Source organism: Carlito syrichta, unplaced genomic scaffold (assembly GCF_000164805.1).
Source record: "Carlito syrichta isolate Samal-C Ts95f unplaced genomic scaffold, Tarsius_syrichta-2.0.1 Scaffold86271, whole genome shotgun sequence".
NCBI classification, from domain to species: domain Eukaryota; kingdom Metazoa; phylum Chordata; class Mammalia; order Primates; family Tarsiidae; genus Carlito; species Carlito syrichta.
Genome location: NW_007030367.1, coordinates 425,058 through 440,373, shown reverse-complemented (window position 1 = coordinate 440,373; position 15,316 = coordinate 425,058). Strand labels below are relative to the sequence as shown.

Genomic DNA, 15,316 nt, shown 5'->3' with positions numbered 1-15,316 from the left:
CTACATTTTTCATAGGAAATGTTTTATCAATAAGGTGTGTCTAAAATGGATGTTTTCCTTGTTTATTTTCTGGGTGTGTTTGAAAGTAGTTTGGTGCTTATCTTGACACTACCCCCGAAATCACTTCTGAAATAATTTGTATTGGTGTGTTTGGTATATTTTTAAATGTTCTCAGTGGCCACTCATGAAAGTTTTTCCTTGAAGGGTTTGATTGGTGATACATGTGATTTCTTCTAACTTCATTTTTCTTCTCTCTTTCTCACCAAAACCTTTGCACTGACTGATTGACATCACTTTTCCAAAATTGTTCACAATGCCTGCTAGATTTTTTTTTAAAAAGCATATTAATCTAGAACTAGAGCATTCTTAAGGTCAGGAAATAGTATAATAAGAGCAGTCTTCTAATTCTCCCCAAAACTATGATGTTCTTTAGTTCAGAAAAACAGTTCCTGATCACTAATGAGCATCACTTGTTCTTAGCTTTCTGCTGAAGGGAAAAAGAGGCAGCTTAGCCAGTGCTCAAGTGTCTGCAGATAAAGTTTCAAAACTAAGGAGGAAACAAAGAAATTATTTTGTTTGCAGTATCAAATCAAAGTCCATCACCTTTTGTAGTGACCCAGTGAGTGCTTTTCAAACTGTGTTTTTAAGAGCCCTGGGCTTCCTCAGTCTTACCTAAGAACATCTGGAAGAGAGAGAAACAGGTGGAAGTCAGATTCATTGGGAACAATATTCATTTGGGGTTGGGAGAGGATTTTATTCTGAACAGGAAAAAGAGTGCTGTTATTAGATAACAGCTTGGAAAACACTGACAAGCCTTTGGGGCTTTTTGGTTTGAGGGGCTCTTCTACTGTGACTCATTTTCTTAGATCCTCTGAGAAGATCCTACTGCTCTGGGCCAGCACAGTGAGCTCCTCCTTTTGTTGTTTTCTGCAGGATGACTTACTCACTTTGAAGGTTGTGAGTGTGCTCCATCATCTCAGTATCAAAAGGGCCATCCAGGTCCTAAGGATCAATAACTTTGAACCAAACTGTCTACGGAGGCGGCCATCTGATGAGGTAGTGTTTTAATTTTCATTCATGTGACTGTCCACGTGTGCAAAACGAAGACCCATTTCTTCTTGGAGCTCACAGGAGAAGCTGGTCTCCTCGGTCCATCCTCTTACTTCATAGGCTTTGTTTTCCTGGATTCCTTCCTCTTCCCTGTGATGGTCCCACTTATGTAACTAAAGCCAAGGGTTGCTTTTCAGTTATGCTTCCTTCTTTTCTTAGGTGCATTTTTTTCCCTGACTCCTTAATCCACAGAAATAAGTACCACTATAAAGACTATGTTTCCTAAAGCAATGCTGTATTAGTGCGTAAGAAAGCTTGGAACCCTGTGACATAAATTCTTTTTTAAATTAAGAGACAGGATCTTTTTCTGTCACCCAGGCTGGGGTGCACTGGCACAATCATAGCTCACTGTAGCCTTGAACTGCTAGGCTCAAGTAATCCTCCCACCTCAGCCTCCCAAGTAGCTGGGATGACAGACACATGCCATCACACCCACCTAATTTTTTAATTTTTTGTAGAAATGGGGTTTTGCTATGCCCAGGCTGGCCTCGAACTCCTGGCCTTAAGTGATCCTCCTGCTGTGGTGTTCCAAAGCGCCAGGTTAAAGATTTGAGCCACCACACCTGGCCAAATTCTTTAAAAGAAAATTCCAATTAGCAAACACTTTTCCCCCTTTCTTTTCTTTTTTTTTTTTTTCTTTTGAGTTGGAGTCTCACTCTGTCCACCAGGTTGAAGTGCAGTGGCGTGCTCACAGCCATTGCAGCCTCGACCTCCTGGGCTCAGGTGATCCTTCCACCTTAGCCTTCCAAATAGCTGGAACCACAGGCGTGTGCCACAATACCTGACTGATCTTTTTTTATTTATTGTAGAGAAGAGTTCTCGCCATGTTGCTCAGGCTGGTCTCAAACCCCTGAGCTCAGATAATTCTCTCACCTCCACTTCCCAAAGTGCTGGGATTACAGGCATGAGCCACTACACCCGGCTTCCTCCTTTCTTTAAGCATTTAGTGAGATGCTGCATAACTGTGTTCCATGGTTCTATCTAAAATCGGCAGACATTTTAGACAGAACATGCAGTTTATTATTTCTGAGCCTGTAGTGAATAACTGAAGCTCTTGGTTGTTGTCCATTCCCATAGAATAACATCGCCCCATCTGAGGTTCAGAAGTGGACCAACCATCGAGTGATGGAGTGGCTGCGCTCCGTGGACTTAGCGGAATATGCCCCCAATCTCAGAGGCAGTGGTGTCCATGGTGGGCTCATGGTAAAACTCTGTTTCAATTTAAAATGCACTTACTTTGTTTCCCTTAGTTTAAGAGTAGGATATTATCAGTTTGCTTGTCATAATCCTAAAGCCATCTAACCCAATCCACCTACCCTATTTGTAGTGAATCTTTACTTTCAGAGGATTCTTATTTACATCATATAACTCTAAATTGGATTTAAACCCATTTTTCTTATATTATTCTCTTTCATGTTGAATAACTCCTAGCTGCTGTCTCTCATATGATCATGTTTTAAAACCTCTGCAAAGATACAGATTGTATTTCTGCACAATGATGGTGCATAAGGAATTGACTCCCAAAGGCAGCACCCCACAGAGGCAGAGAGCACTGATGTTGTGTGGTGCCCAAAGACTGGATTTCAGGACCAGCTCTTCCACTCTCTAACTTGGGCAAAATGAAGAAAAAATATGTAAATAAAAGATCAAAGTCCATACCCTGTCTACGTCACTGGGGTGTTGAGAGGGTCAATGGAGATAACTTAAATGAAAGAGCTGTGCTCATTATGTGCACAATATGTGTATGTACACATACACAATATGTGTATGATCTGTGGCGCCTTTTAACAAGTTGAATTTTTTTGTACAGGTTCTAGAACCTCGTTTTAATGTAGAAACAATGGCTCAGTTATTAAACATCCCACCAAATAAGACTTTGTTGCGAAGACATTTGGCCACTCATTTCAACCTTCTGATTGGTGCAGAGGCCCAGCACCAGAAGCGAGATGCCATGGAGTTGCCTGATTATGTACTTCTAACTGCTACTGCCAAAGTGAAGGTTGGTACAAGCTCATACTGTTTAGTGACTGCTTGACACAAAGGCGCAGTTTTGCATGTTGCATTGTTACTCTGTTTTTTGAAGTTTACTAAAGTTTTGTGAATGAGTTGAAAGGGACAGTTGACCCTTGAACAACATGGGTTTGAATTGCATGGATCTACTTCTGTGTGGATTTTTCTCAACCAAATGTGAAGGGATGCAAAATCTGCATATATGCAGGCTAGATTTTCATATATACTGATATTGCAGGACTTGAGTATGTGAAAATTTTGGTATCAAATTTTGGGATCTTGGAACCAATCCCATGGGTGTACTAAGGAATGACTGTGTGTGCTTATACATGTGTTGTATGTATCTTGTTAAGAGTAATTAAGAGAATGTGTTTTTGAAGGTTTCTGCTCAAGTCATTTATTTTATTAGACTTAACAATAATAAAGAGTATGATGGACCAGGTTTGGTGGCTCAGCCTATAATCCCAGTACTTTGGGAGGCCGAGGCAAGTGGATTGCCTGAGCTCGCAGGTTTGAGACCAGCCCGGGCAACTTGGCGAGAACTTGTCTCTACAATAAATAAAAAATCAGCCGGGTGTGGTAGGGTGCACCTGTAGTTCCAGCCACTTGAAAGGCTGAGGTGGAAGAATCACTGGAGCCTAGCAGGTCGATGGCAGGGGTGGCCATGAGACTGGGCAATGGAGTGAGACTCCAACTCACACACACAAAAAAAGTATGATGTTGGCTTCTATAATCGATGCATTGCAAATGCAGAAAGCCCATGAGTTTGGTTCAAATATTGATTGCGAGTCCAAGTGTGGTTGCTTATGCCTATAATCTCAGCATTTGGGGAGCTGAGGTAAGAAGATCACTTAAGGCCAGAAATTGGAGACCAGCTTGGCCAACACAGCAAAGAGTCCATCTCTACAAAAAATAAAAAATTAGCCCAGCATGGTGGTGCGTACTTGTATTCCCAGCTATTCAGGAGGCTGAGGCTAGAGGATCACTTGAGCCCCTGAGTTCGAGACTGCAGTGGCTGTAATCACACTACTGTACTCCAACCTGGATAACTGAGTCTCTAAAAAAACAAACAAAAATATTGGTTGCAATTGTCCTGTTTTACAAACCAGTATAAAAAGGAGATTTTTACCTTGTACAGATTCAACTTACCTGGTTTACTATTGACCAGCCTCATTAGTTGGGAAAAGATACTTAAGCAATGATTCAAGGTAGACCAGAGAAGAATGGATATTTCCTTTTTTACCTGGATTAGTGGATCATATCAAATTCAGATTACTTTTTCTTCTTTTAAATTTTTCCTACATTAACTCTTCTGAATATGTTATTTCAACAAATTTGACATGGATATAGGATTTATTGGCTTTTCCAGAAATATGCCAAGTTTTTTTTTCTACCCCCTCTATCTGCTTAAGTACTTTATCTTTAGATCCCTGTATCCTTTAAAAGATGTGCCAGATCTAAAACCTCAGAGACTCTGTTCTATTTAAATTCTCAGTCATTAGCCTGACAATTGCTTCCTTAACATATACTCTCAGGATCTCTCCAGTGCTCAAAATGGAGTTTCTCTTCTAAGTATCACTGAGAGCTTTCTCTCCGAAAGAGGGAGGATTGTTTTAGCAGTCGTCAGTCCTGTTATAGAAGCAGAACAGGAACACAAGATAATCCTAGTCTCACCCAAAGAGAAAATATAGTAAAGACCATTTTATTTTGTTGGTCTTAGATTGGAAAACCTTGCAAAACTGAATTTATTCTTAAGAAATCTCATTGCATTAATTCCTGTCCAGTCAAAACAATGAAGCTGGACACTGGTGTGTGCTTGTAATCCCAGCTACTTAGAAGGCTAAGGCAGAAGGATCATTTGAACCCAGGAGTTTGAGATCAGCCTGGGCAATATAGTGAGATTCCATCTCTAAAATAATAATAATGATGATGATGATAATAATAATGTAATAAGACTGTGATACTTGGCATATTTTGCTTATCACAGTGACTGACCAATCCAGCTCGTTGATGTGAATAAAATTAATCTGTGATTCTTAACAAGGATCATTTGTTATTTGGATACATCATTTATATGCCTAGGATCCCTTAGGTGTGTTTGTTATACAAGTTTAATTATCCAGTTGCCTTTCTCTATAGAATGGGTGAATAATTAAATTACACATGTAAAGAAGGGGAAGATGCAAAAAAAAAAAAAAAAAGTTATCAGTCCTTGGTCATATTCATTTATAAAATCCCTGGATGTTTTGTTTACTTTTCTTTTAAAGCCAAAGAAACTTACCTTCAGCAATTTTGGAAATCTGAGAAAGAAGAAACAGGAAGATGGTGAAGAATATGTTTGTCCAATGGAATTGGGACAGGCATCAGGAAGTACATCTAAAAAAGGATTTAAACCAGGTTTGGACATGCGCCTATATGATGAAGATGATCTGGACCGGTTAGAGCAGGTAAATGCAACACTATATAATATACCTTTCTAAAAATGCTTCCAGCATTCAAACACTGCACAGAATCTTTGTACATTATGTCTACTAATTCAGGATATTTTCAAGTATCTAAAAGGTAATGAAATACGAGTGAACACTTATGTCATTTACCGTACTCCATCCTAAGCACTTAACATATATTATGCTCATAGTTAAAATATAGGGAATATCGTTATCCTTGTTTTAGAGACAAGGAAACTGAGGCACGGAGAGTTGGTATAACTCACCCAAGGTCTCTAACCTGTCAGACTGACTCCAAGCCTGTGATATTTACATATGTTATACCGGCTCTGTATTAACACAAAGGAAATCTGTATATTAAAACAAGTTAGGAATGGACAGGTCATTCTACCTAGCCTTTTCAGAGTAAAGTCATGGGACCACATATTGTCCTCTAATCAACAATTCTTTGGTACTATTGCCTAAAAATATCTTCCTGTTTAGATGTGTCACTAAGGTATTTCTTCTACGTTTTCACTTCTGATTGCAGTAATGAGAGAGCTCATCAAAAGTGTTCTGTTGCTCCTACACCATTCAGTACCATTTGCATTATTTCTTCTTAGGTCTTTTGCTCATTTTGCTGCACTTTCTTTGAAATTATGTCACATTATGGTTTGTTCTTTGCAGATGGAAGATTCAGAGGGGACAGTGAGACAGATAGGTGCATTCTCTGAAGGCATCAACAATCTGACAGTAAGTTTGTAAAGTGAATGGGAAATGTTATATGAAAATATCTTTTAAAATAACCCCAAAGGGGCCAGGTGTGTTGGCTCATCTCAGCTCTTTGAGAGGCTGAGGCAGGAGGAACGTTTGAAGCCAGGAGCTTGAGACAACCTGAGCAACAAATTAAGACCCCAAATCTACCAAAAAAAAAATTATCTGGGTTCAATAGTACATGCCTATTGTCCTAGCTACTCGGGAGACTGAATTGGAAGAATTGCTTGGGCCCAGGAGTTCAAGGGTGCAGTGACCTATGAGTACTTCCAGTGTACCCCAGCCAGCACAACAGAATGAGACCCCATTTCTTAAAAAAAAAAAAAAAAAAAAAAAAAAAACCCCAAAGGACTGCATGTATATTGGAGAATGTGTAGTTCTGAGCTCTAGGATCTCAGTGTGTGACGCCCCATCTCCTTGTTTTCCAGCACATGCTGAAGGAAGATGACATGTTTAAAGATTTTGCTGCCCGTTCCCCCAGTGCCAGCATGACAGATGAAGACTCAAATGTTTGACCACAGCACCTGGATGAGAATTAGGAGCTCTTAGCCTTTTTTTCCACTTGCTTTTCCAAATACTCACAGTATATATATTGTTTATTGCTCCAGCTTCTGCTCATTTAGAAGTGGAAGTAGAAAGCAGAGAAAACATGCTGATCCTGAAGTTACCACAAAAAATGAGACACTGGTGAATGAGAGTATAATTGTTTTTCCTCTATTTAATGTAAAAATCTGTGATATATTATATTTAAAGTGTTGCATTTAAGATGAGTATGTTACCATAGTGTTTGTATTCACATCCAGTCTGGGGAACTTGGAGAGCAGTAGCCAGTGTGTGAATGGTTTTGTCACATCAGTGGTCACTGCAGCCATCCAAGTAGGACATTAGATGCTTTCAAAATCAGTATATGGAATTTCTTTAAGCACTCAGTGTGCCCACTAAAAGCCAACCATCCTCCACTTGCCTGTTATTGTCTTATTTTTATATATTTTTCTAATATATGTATATATACAGCACATAGAAAATAGAACTTTTATTTTGTGACATAAGGAAGATGGTGAAAAGATCACCTTTTTAAAAAAAATTAGGGTGATCAAAATTTTCATATACCAGCTGGTACCTGAAGAAGTCAGAATGATCTTTCTCCACACTGTATTTTAGCAATGTTGATCATTGAGGCTAAGTTAATATATATGAAATACCCCTTTTTTGATGACACACTACACCACTGTTAAACAGTTTAAGAATTTCAACCTTCATCTATCCTTTTACCTCATAAGGAAGAACCCGAGGGACATTAATATACTGCTAACTTGAATGCATCCAAAAGCCCCTCCTTCCCCAAATTTGAAGAAATAATTTCTGAAGAAAACAAACATGAAATAAAAGCCTTCACAGTATTAAGTTTCTTATATTTGTATTTGTTAAATACATCATTACATCAACATACTAACAGTCTGCCTAACATGTTAATTATACATTTCTCAGGCTATCAATGAATTGAGCTCTTTTTTTTTTAATGAGAAAAGTTAATTCCTCATAATGAAGCTTTTACAAAAGCTGAATATTTGAACATTTTGTTTAAGTCAGTTCAGAAAAGCTGGGTTTGCAAAATTAGTTTTATGATGGCTAATTTGTGATGATAAAATTTAGTTCATGTTTTTCTGTAGCACTGGGCCCAAATATTCTTTATAAAGAAAATAGAAAACTGCAGCAAAAACTGTTTCTGTGTTTATTATTGTTTTTAGTTAGAAAAAGATTCTATTTTTTTATTCAATGCTGCATAATTACTCATGGTAGCCAATTGTGGAAAAGACAGGTTTTCACAAATTAGGGTAGAAGGAGGCAATTCAGTATATACCAGTGGACTTTGTTATAAACAATATTTGAGTATCAGTGGTATTATCTTTTAAGTTGTCAGCTCAAGGAACTTGTACTACTAGATTACTGTTTATTCATAACTAAAATAATTTGACGCCAATAATATTTTTCTTTAAACGCTACCATTCATTATTTGGTAACTGTAATGGACTCTTACTGTAGCTAGGTTTTATTTGAATGTGACTATATGTCACCACTTGAAAAACTTAATTTGTTATTAGAACCTGGTTGAAAATACCAGGAGACTGTTACACTTGCCAAATATTCTTTATTCAGGACAATATAGCGTAACTGATGATATGTGATAAGGTTAAAATTTTGATGATGTATTTTATTTACAAAGTATCATACCCTGCTGGTATTACCATATAAAAAATAAAATCAATTGATAATTGCCTAATATACTTCCTTTTCCTTTGTTCGCAGTAACAAATAGGCTTTATTTCTGATACAGCAAAAATGACACAGACTCTTTACAATGTATAAGCTGCCATAAATTCATTTTAGCGGAGCTAAAAACTTGTATCAACAGATAGAAATTTTAGGTATATACAACCTATATATACAGCACCCAACAGATTGTATATTATTTATTGTTTGAGAAACTCTTGTCTCAAAGGAAATGTGGGCAACTGAGCTGGAGAGTGAGGAATCATCAGAAGGGATATAGGAGAAATGAATGGAAATGAACTCAACTACAAATTGGAAGAAGTTAGTTAGAGAAAGAGGTAACTGGTTCTTAAAAGAACTAACATACTTTTTAATTTAACTAAGATTTGGAAAGAGGAAACATATCTTGGAAGAGATTACCAAAGTAGAACGAGAATAATCTAGATAGAACAGATGTTTTGTGTAAAATGTAGTATCTCTAACTTAATAAGCCAGCAGGAAACTATGAATACAACACACCCGATTGACAAACAGGGAGAATTAACATGTTTGTTTAGCTGTGTGTATATATGCGTAACTGCACCAAGTAAGCTGTAGAGTTAGAAAACTGAACTGGGACTGTATTAACAGATGTGACTTCATTGCAGAACTTTTACTTTGAAAAAGAAGTAATTCTGCATGAGGTTCACATGTCTGATATTGAGGAACAGTATTGATCGGGTGTAGAAAAAATGGGGCAAAAAACATCGCAACAGTTGGCTCTGAAGGACAGCAAAGAGGTTCTCAGCGTTTGTGAGGTGGTCAGTGAAGCTATGGTCCACGCAGCTCAGAAACTCAAGGAGTACCTGGGATTTGAATATCCTCTGAGTATACTCTGCCCAGCTGCAAATACTCTAAATGAGATCTTCTTAATCCACTTCATCACTTTCTGCCAAGAAAAGGGAGTTGATGAGTGGCTTACCACCACCAAGATGACCAAGCACCAGGCTCTGCTGTTTGGAGCAGACTGGATTTGGACCTTTTGGGGATCTGATAAGCAAATAAAGCTTCAGCTGGCAGTACAGACTCTACAGCTGTCTTCTCTTCCTCTCATGGAACCTAAGCCTTGTGACCTCTCCAATCCCGATTCAAGGCAAGAGGAGTCTTCCTGGAAGAAAAGTAGATTTGACAAGCTGGAAGAATTCTGTAACTTGATAGGAGAGGATTGTCTGGGCCTGTTTATCATCTTCGGTGTGCCAGGAAAGCCTAAAGACATCAGGGGAGTTGTCCTGGACAGTGTCAAAAGTCAGATGATGAGGAACCATCTGCCAGGAGGGAAGGCTGTGGCTCAGTTTGTCCTGGAAACTGAAGATTGCGTCTCCATCAGAGAGCTGCTTGGAAACTGTCTGAGTAAGAAAGAAGGGCTGAGAGAGATGGGCAAGGTTTATATTAGTATCCTCTGAACGGGATATGTGTGGTGTGACTGGCCTGTAAGAGGAAAATAAAAATAGAAATAAAAAAGATTTTATTCTAACAAGCAAGCTTACCTACTTAGATCACTCCAGCATGGGATTTTTTTTTTTCCCTTTTTTCCTAGTGATTGAAAATGACTACTGGGGTCAAAGCATATTCATGTCACATTTATGAAGAGAAAAAAGCCCTAGCTGTTCAGGAAAACTTAAAATTTAGTTTAATATTTTATGAATTCAATAATAAAAATGGGAGGAGAGAATAATAAAGTCACGCTTACAGTTTGATTTGCAAAAATAGTGTCTGTGTGTGAAATGAGTCTAGCACTTGAAACTACAAAATGTGCTTTTTCTGCTGGTAGTGGGAGATGGGTAGGGACAGGCTACAAAGCAGGGTTAACGACATTTACAATGCCAGTTTCAGCTCAGGACTCACAGCCTTCTTTTCCTCCCTGACCTACCCTCCTCATCCCCACCTACTTTCTCTGCACAGAGAGGACTTAGGTGGAATTTATTTGGGGATTCACTTGAGTGTTAGCCTTCTTTATCTAAGATTTTAAAAGTCAGCCAGGCTTAGTGGCTCAGCCTGTAGTCTCGCGCTTTGGGAGGCTGAGGTGAGTGGATTGCCTGAACCTGTGGGTTCGAGACCCACCTGGGCAACTTGGCAAGACCTCATCTCCACAATAAATCAAAAAATTAGCCGGGCGTGGTAGCGCGCACCTGTAGTTCCAGCTACTTGGAAGGCTGAAGCAGAAGGATCACCGGAGCCCAGCAGGTCGAGGCTGTGGTGGCCGGGAGCGGCCACTGCACTCCAGTCTGGGCGACAGAGTGAGACTCCAACTCAAAAAAAAAAAAAAGATTTTAAAAGTCACTCATATAACAATTCCTTGTAATAATAGTTAATATTTGTTGGCATTTGCAGTAAGGAAAGTATTCGTATAAAATAACTGTTTACCCAAAACCTAGTGTTGGGTTATAACAGTACAAAACAATCACCATTATTTCTGCCAAGTAGATGCTGTATGCCTGTTAGTGTGATTTACATAAGTCTACTCCTTGACACTAAGATGTTTCTATTTGATAAATCAAAAAGGTTAAATAACTCCCAAGGACATAAATCTATGAAGTGGCTCATAACAACAACAGGAGATCTGTCCTGTAATAAAGCCCATAGTCTTCTAAAGTTACCATGTAGAGAAAATTCTTTGACTCTAAGCTACTGGAACTGCTGTGACCAGAAAGATGTTCATTTGCAAAGATGCTAGCTAGTGGCTGTTGTTGGTTTCCTCTCCACAACTGCTCCAAACTCTTAGAGCATTTTCTGTTTCTGACAGTCTTCCCCATGGCCTTGGTCCTTTATTGTGGAATGTAGGGCACATTTCTGTGAGGCTGAGTGAAGTCCTCTGAGGGCAATGTGATACCCTCATTATATTTCAAAGTTAGAAATGCATATATTGTTGTGATCTGCATGACTGAAATGTGTTAGAATGAACTCTGATAGTTTCTGTCCTATGTCAGTTTTTTTAAATGCTGATTATGAACCACCAAATTGACATCAGGTCACACATCCAGAGTTGTAAAAACGTCATGGTGGAAGGAGTGAGAGTTTTCAGGTTTGGTTGCAGTTAAATTTGGTTGAAATCCTGGCTCCCCCACTCACACTTATCCAACCAAACTTCTGTGCTGGTTATCCTCAGTTTACCCCCCATGTCTACTCCTCACCTTCTGCCTTATTCTGGGCTCTGACTGCATCACCTAGGCTCACCTGCCCTCTGGCTTCTATCAGATGTAAAGACCAGAGAGAATGCAGCTCAGGAGTATATTACCCCACTCTCCCTGCCTTCCTGCACATGGTTCGGGACAGCTCCTAACCAGCTGGCCCTCCTCCAAGGTTCTGCTCCCTCCTATTTCCCTTTTAGCCCAGTCAGTTTCCTGGGTGCTTCACCATCCTTTGACAGTCCCCTGAACCCTACCCTCACCTCTATAGATGTCTTTTTTCTTCAGGTAAGCCTAAGTGTGTCTTTTGATTTCTTCGGGAGCCTTAATGCCTCCTGATTTTACTGTCTAAAAACGAGACATGACAATACCTACCTCATGGGATTGCTCTTATGTAAAGAGTAATCAAAGTGCTTAGAACAACAATAATCCCAATCCATGCTTTCTTTATCCAGCCCAGTAAACAGGATTCACTGAGAACATAGAGGCGCATTGCTAACTTCAGTGTAGATTTAGCCTGAAGAGCCAATTCCTGTTTTCTTTCCACAGAATCTGGTATTCTTCAAAGTAAAGTAAAATAAGCCTTGCAACATTAGGGAATGCCAGCCCCCAAATCCCTCCTTTTCAGCTTTATTGCCCAAGAAGTCCTGGGAGAAAGGAAGGAAGGAAGAAAGCTTTCTTAATCCCCATGATGTTTCCTGCTTCAGGAAAGAAGAAAGGGTGTATGGCCTCTTCAACCTCTGAAAAAATGGCTTTATTTTCCCTCCTTTCAATGTTTATTCACTCGCATAGCCTTTAGGAAGAAGAGCACATCTGCAACCTTGGCATTGTCCTACACTGGAAATTAGCGTGAAAGACAGTGCCCAATATTGCATTTAAAAAGATGAGATATTAATAGACACCCTTGTCAATTAAAAATAATCCTTTAAAGAAAATGATGGAGTATTGGTAGAGAAGTCTATTTCCTCTTTCTGTTGGTGAGGTCTCCAATAGCTTAGAGTCAAGCTTGGGTTAATATGTTGCCATAAAAAAAAGGCTTAAAATGTAGATAGAAGATAGATCCATTCACACATAATTTCTGAGTGCCCATTAAATGTAGGTCTTGCTTTATACCCTGCCCATCCAGCAGTGAAAAGAACAAAGTTTCTATCTTAATGTTACAAGACAGATAATAAACATATGTACAGATTTTTTTTTTTTTTTTTTGAGTTGGAGTCTCACTCTGTCGCCCAGACTGGAGTGCAGTGGCCACTCCCAGCCACTGCAGCCTCGACCTGCTGGGCTCCAGCGATCCTCCCGCCTCAGCCTTCCCAGTAGCCGGAATTACAGGCATGTGCTACCACGCCCGGCTGACTTTTTGATTTATCGTAGAGATGAGGTCTCGCTGCCCAGGCGGGTCTCGAACCCGCGGGCTCAGGCAATCCACTCACCTTAGCCTCCCAAAGGCGCGGGATTACAGGCTGAGCCACCGAGCCCAGCTATATGTATAGATTTTTAAATGCATACTTAAAAATATCAGGGGCACTGTAAAGAAAATGTTTGATTCAGGGGATAGAGAGTGCAGGAGGTGTTATTTTATATTGGGTGGTGACAAAAGGTCTCAATGAGGGGGAGGCAGTGGGCTCCCTCCCTGAGAGAAGCTAGCAAACCTGAGTGCAGGTATCTGGTAAAGAGTGTTCTAGGCACATGGTACTGCAAATGCAAAGGGCCTAAAGAGGGAGTGGATGTGAGTGTAGACAGCAAATAAGGCTGTGTGGGTGGAGCACAGTGAGCTGGGGGCTAGAGGTAGGAGATGAGTCTGGAGAAGTAGCCAGCCAACTGATCAAGCTACTAAAATGAGCCAGCCAAACCAAAGTAAGGATTCTGGACTTTATTCTGAGTGATATGGGGACAGGGATGCCTCAACTGACCTACACTTTAAAAACCTCACTTGACTGGGCATAGTGGCTCACGCCTGTAATCCCAGCACTTTGGGAGGCTGAGGTAGTCGAATTGCTTAAGCCCAGGAGTTTGAGACAGGGCAAATTAGTGAGACCTCATCTCTTCAAAAAAGTTAAAAAAAAAAATCAGGTAGGCATGGAGGTATGTACGTCTAGTCTCTACTACAGAAGACCGAGGTGGAAGGATCACCTGAATCTAGGAGACCAAGGCTGCGGTGAACCATAGTCATGCCACTGCACTCCAGCCTGCATGACAGAGTGAGTCCCTGACTCAAAAAAGAAATTAAAAATAAAAACCTTAGTTGATTGCAGGTAGCTAAGCTATTATAGTAATCCAGAGGAGAGAAAAAAGGTGGCCTGTACAGAGGGTTAGAGGAGGAGGTATGAAGAGGACAGATTTAGCATGGAGTTGAAGGAAAAGTGTACAGCATTTGCCAATGATTAAATGAGGAGTAGGAAACATGCCGCAACTAGATGCTATTATTTCCAAACATCTTAATAAGAATATATGCAAGGGCAAAAATAAGTTTGTCTTTGATATTCCCTTATCATAAGAACCAAAGGATCAGCTGGGCTCGGTGGCTCAGCCTGTAATCCCGCACCTTTGGGAGGCTAAGGTGAGTGGATTGCCTGAGCCCGCGGGTTCGAGACCTGCCTGGGCAGCGAGACCTCATCTCTACAATAAATCAAAAAAAATCAGCCGGGCGTGGTAGCGCATGCCTGTAATTCCGGCTACTTGGAAGGCTGAGGCGGAAGGATTGCCGGAGCCCAGCAGGTCGAGGCTGCGGTGGCCGGGAGCAGCCACTGCACTCCAGTCTGGGCGACAGAGTGAGACTCCAACTCAAAAAAAAAAAAAAAAAAAAAGAACCAAAGGATCAAGAAAAATATTTCAGCCCTCTGCCTTCAATAAGCTGGGCACGAATAGGCACAGGCAGCAGCTATCAAGGTGGTGGTGGTATAACGAATACTCATCTTGGTGAGCTGTGATCGTGCTGCTCACTGCACTCCATCCAGCCTAGGTGACAGAGTGAGACCCTGATTCAAAAACAAAAGTTCATCTTGGAAACAATTGTGGTTTTGAGTCTCAATTCTCATAAGAGCAGAGTCAAGAAGTTTAACTCTGTTTTTTACCTGTAAAATAGGATTGACTTTGACTACAGTCATGCATTGCTCCAAGAAACACATTAGGCGATTTCATCATTGTGCAAACATCAGAGTGTATTTACACAAACCTAGATGGTACAGCCTACTACACACCTAGGCTATGCAAAATAGCCTGTTGCTCCTAGGCTACAAACCTGCACAGCATGTTGCTGTACAGAATATTGTAGGCAACTATAACACAAGGGTATTTGCATATCTAAACATATCTAAATGTAGAAATGGTACAATAAAAATATATAAAAGGACAGTGGCGGGAGTCTATGAGGGGGGTAGGGAGGGGAAGGGAAGTGGGATTAATGGTAGTCAATATCCTCTTAATTTGTCTTTTGTTTTCAACCTTGGATACTTGTATGATTGCTGCGACCTCACCGGATGGTGAATAGGGGCTGACAGTAGCTTTCTGTGTTGGGGACACGTTGGCCCAGGGATACCGGGGAGGGAAATGGACCATCTAGAA

At 40.2% G+C, this 15,316-nt stretch overlaps 2 protein-coding genes across 5 annotated transcripts in view; both read left to right on the top strand.

The window, feature by feature from the left end:
- Window positions 1–8,601, top strand: part of PPFIBP1 (PPFIA binding protein 1) — a 76,349-nt gene extending 67,748 nt beyond the window's left edge. For all 4 annotated transcript variants that reach the window (XM_008057116.1, XM_021711865.1, XM_008057113.1 and 1 more), the window contains 6 exons: window positions 934–1,056; window positions 2,188–2,313; window positions 2,921–3,109; window positions 5,388–5,567; window positions 6,234–6,299; window positions 6,749–8,601. In XM_008057116.1, coding sequence (XP_008055307.1) covers window positions 934–1,056; window positions 2,188–2,313; window positions 2,921–3,109; window positions 5,388–5,567; window positions 6,234–6,299; window positions 6,749–6,835 — 771 coding nt within the window. In that variant the 3' untranslated portion in view covers window positions 6,836–8,601. The remainder of the gene's footprint in view (window positions 1–933; window positions 1,057–2,187; window positions 2,314–2,920; window positions 3,110–5,387; window positions 5,568–6,233; window positions 6,300–6,748) is intronic.
- Window positions 8,602–9,132: 531 nt separating this feature from the next.
- REP15 (RAB15 effector protein) lies at window positions 9,133–10,261 on the top strand. Its single transcript, XM_008057105.2, has one exon. It carries the CDS (start codon window positions 9,323–9,325, stop codon window positions 10,031–10,033), a length of 711 nt encoding a protein of 236 aa, XP_008055296.1. The 5' UTR covers window positions 9,133–9,322; the 3' UTR covers window positions 10,034–10,261.
- Window positions 10,262–15,316: the final 5,055 nt, after the last annotated feature.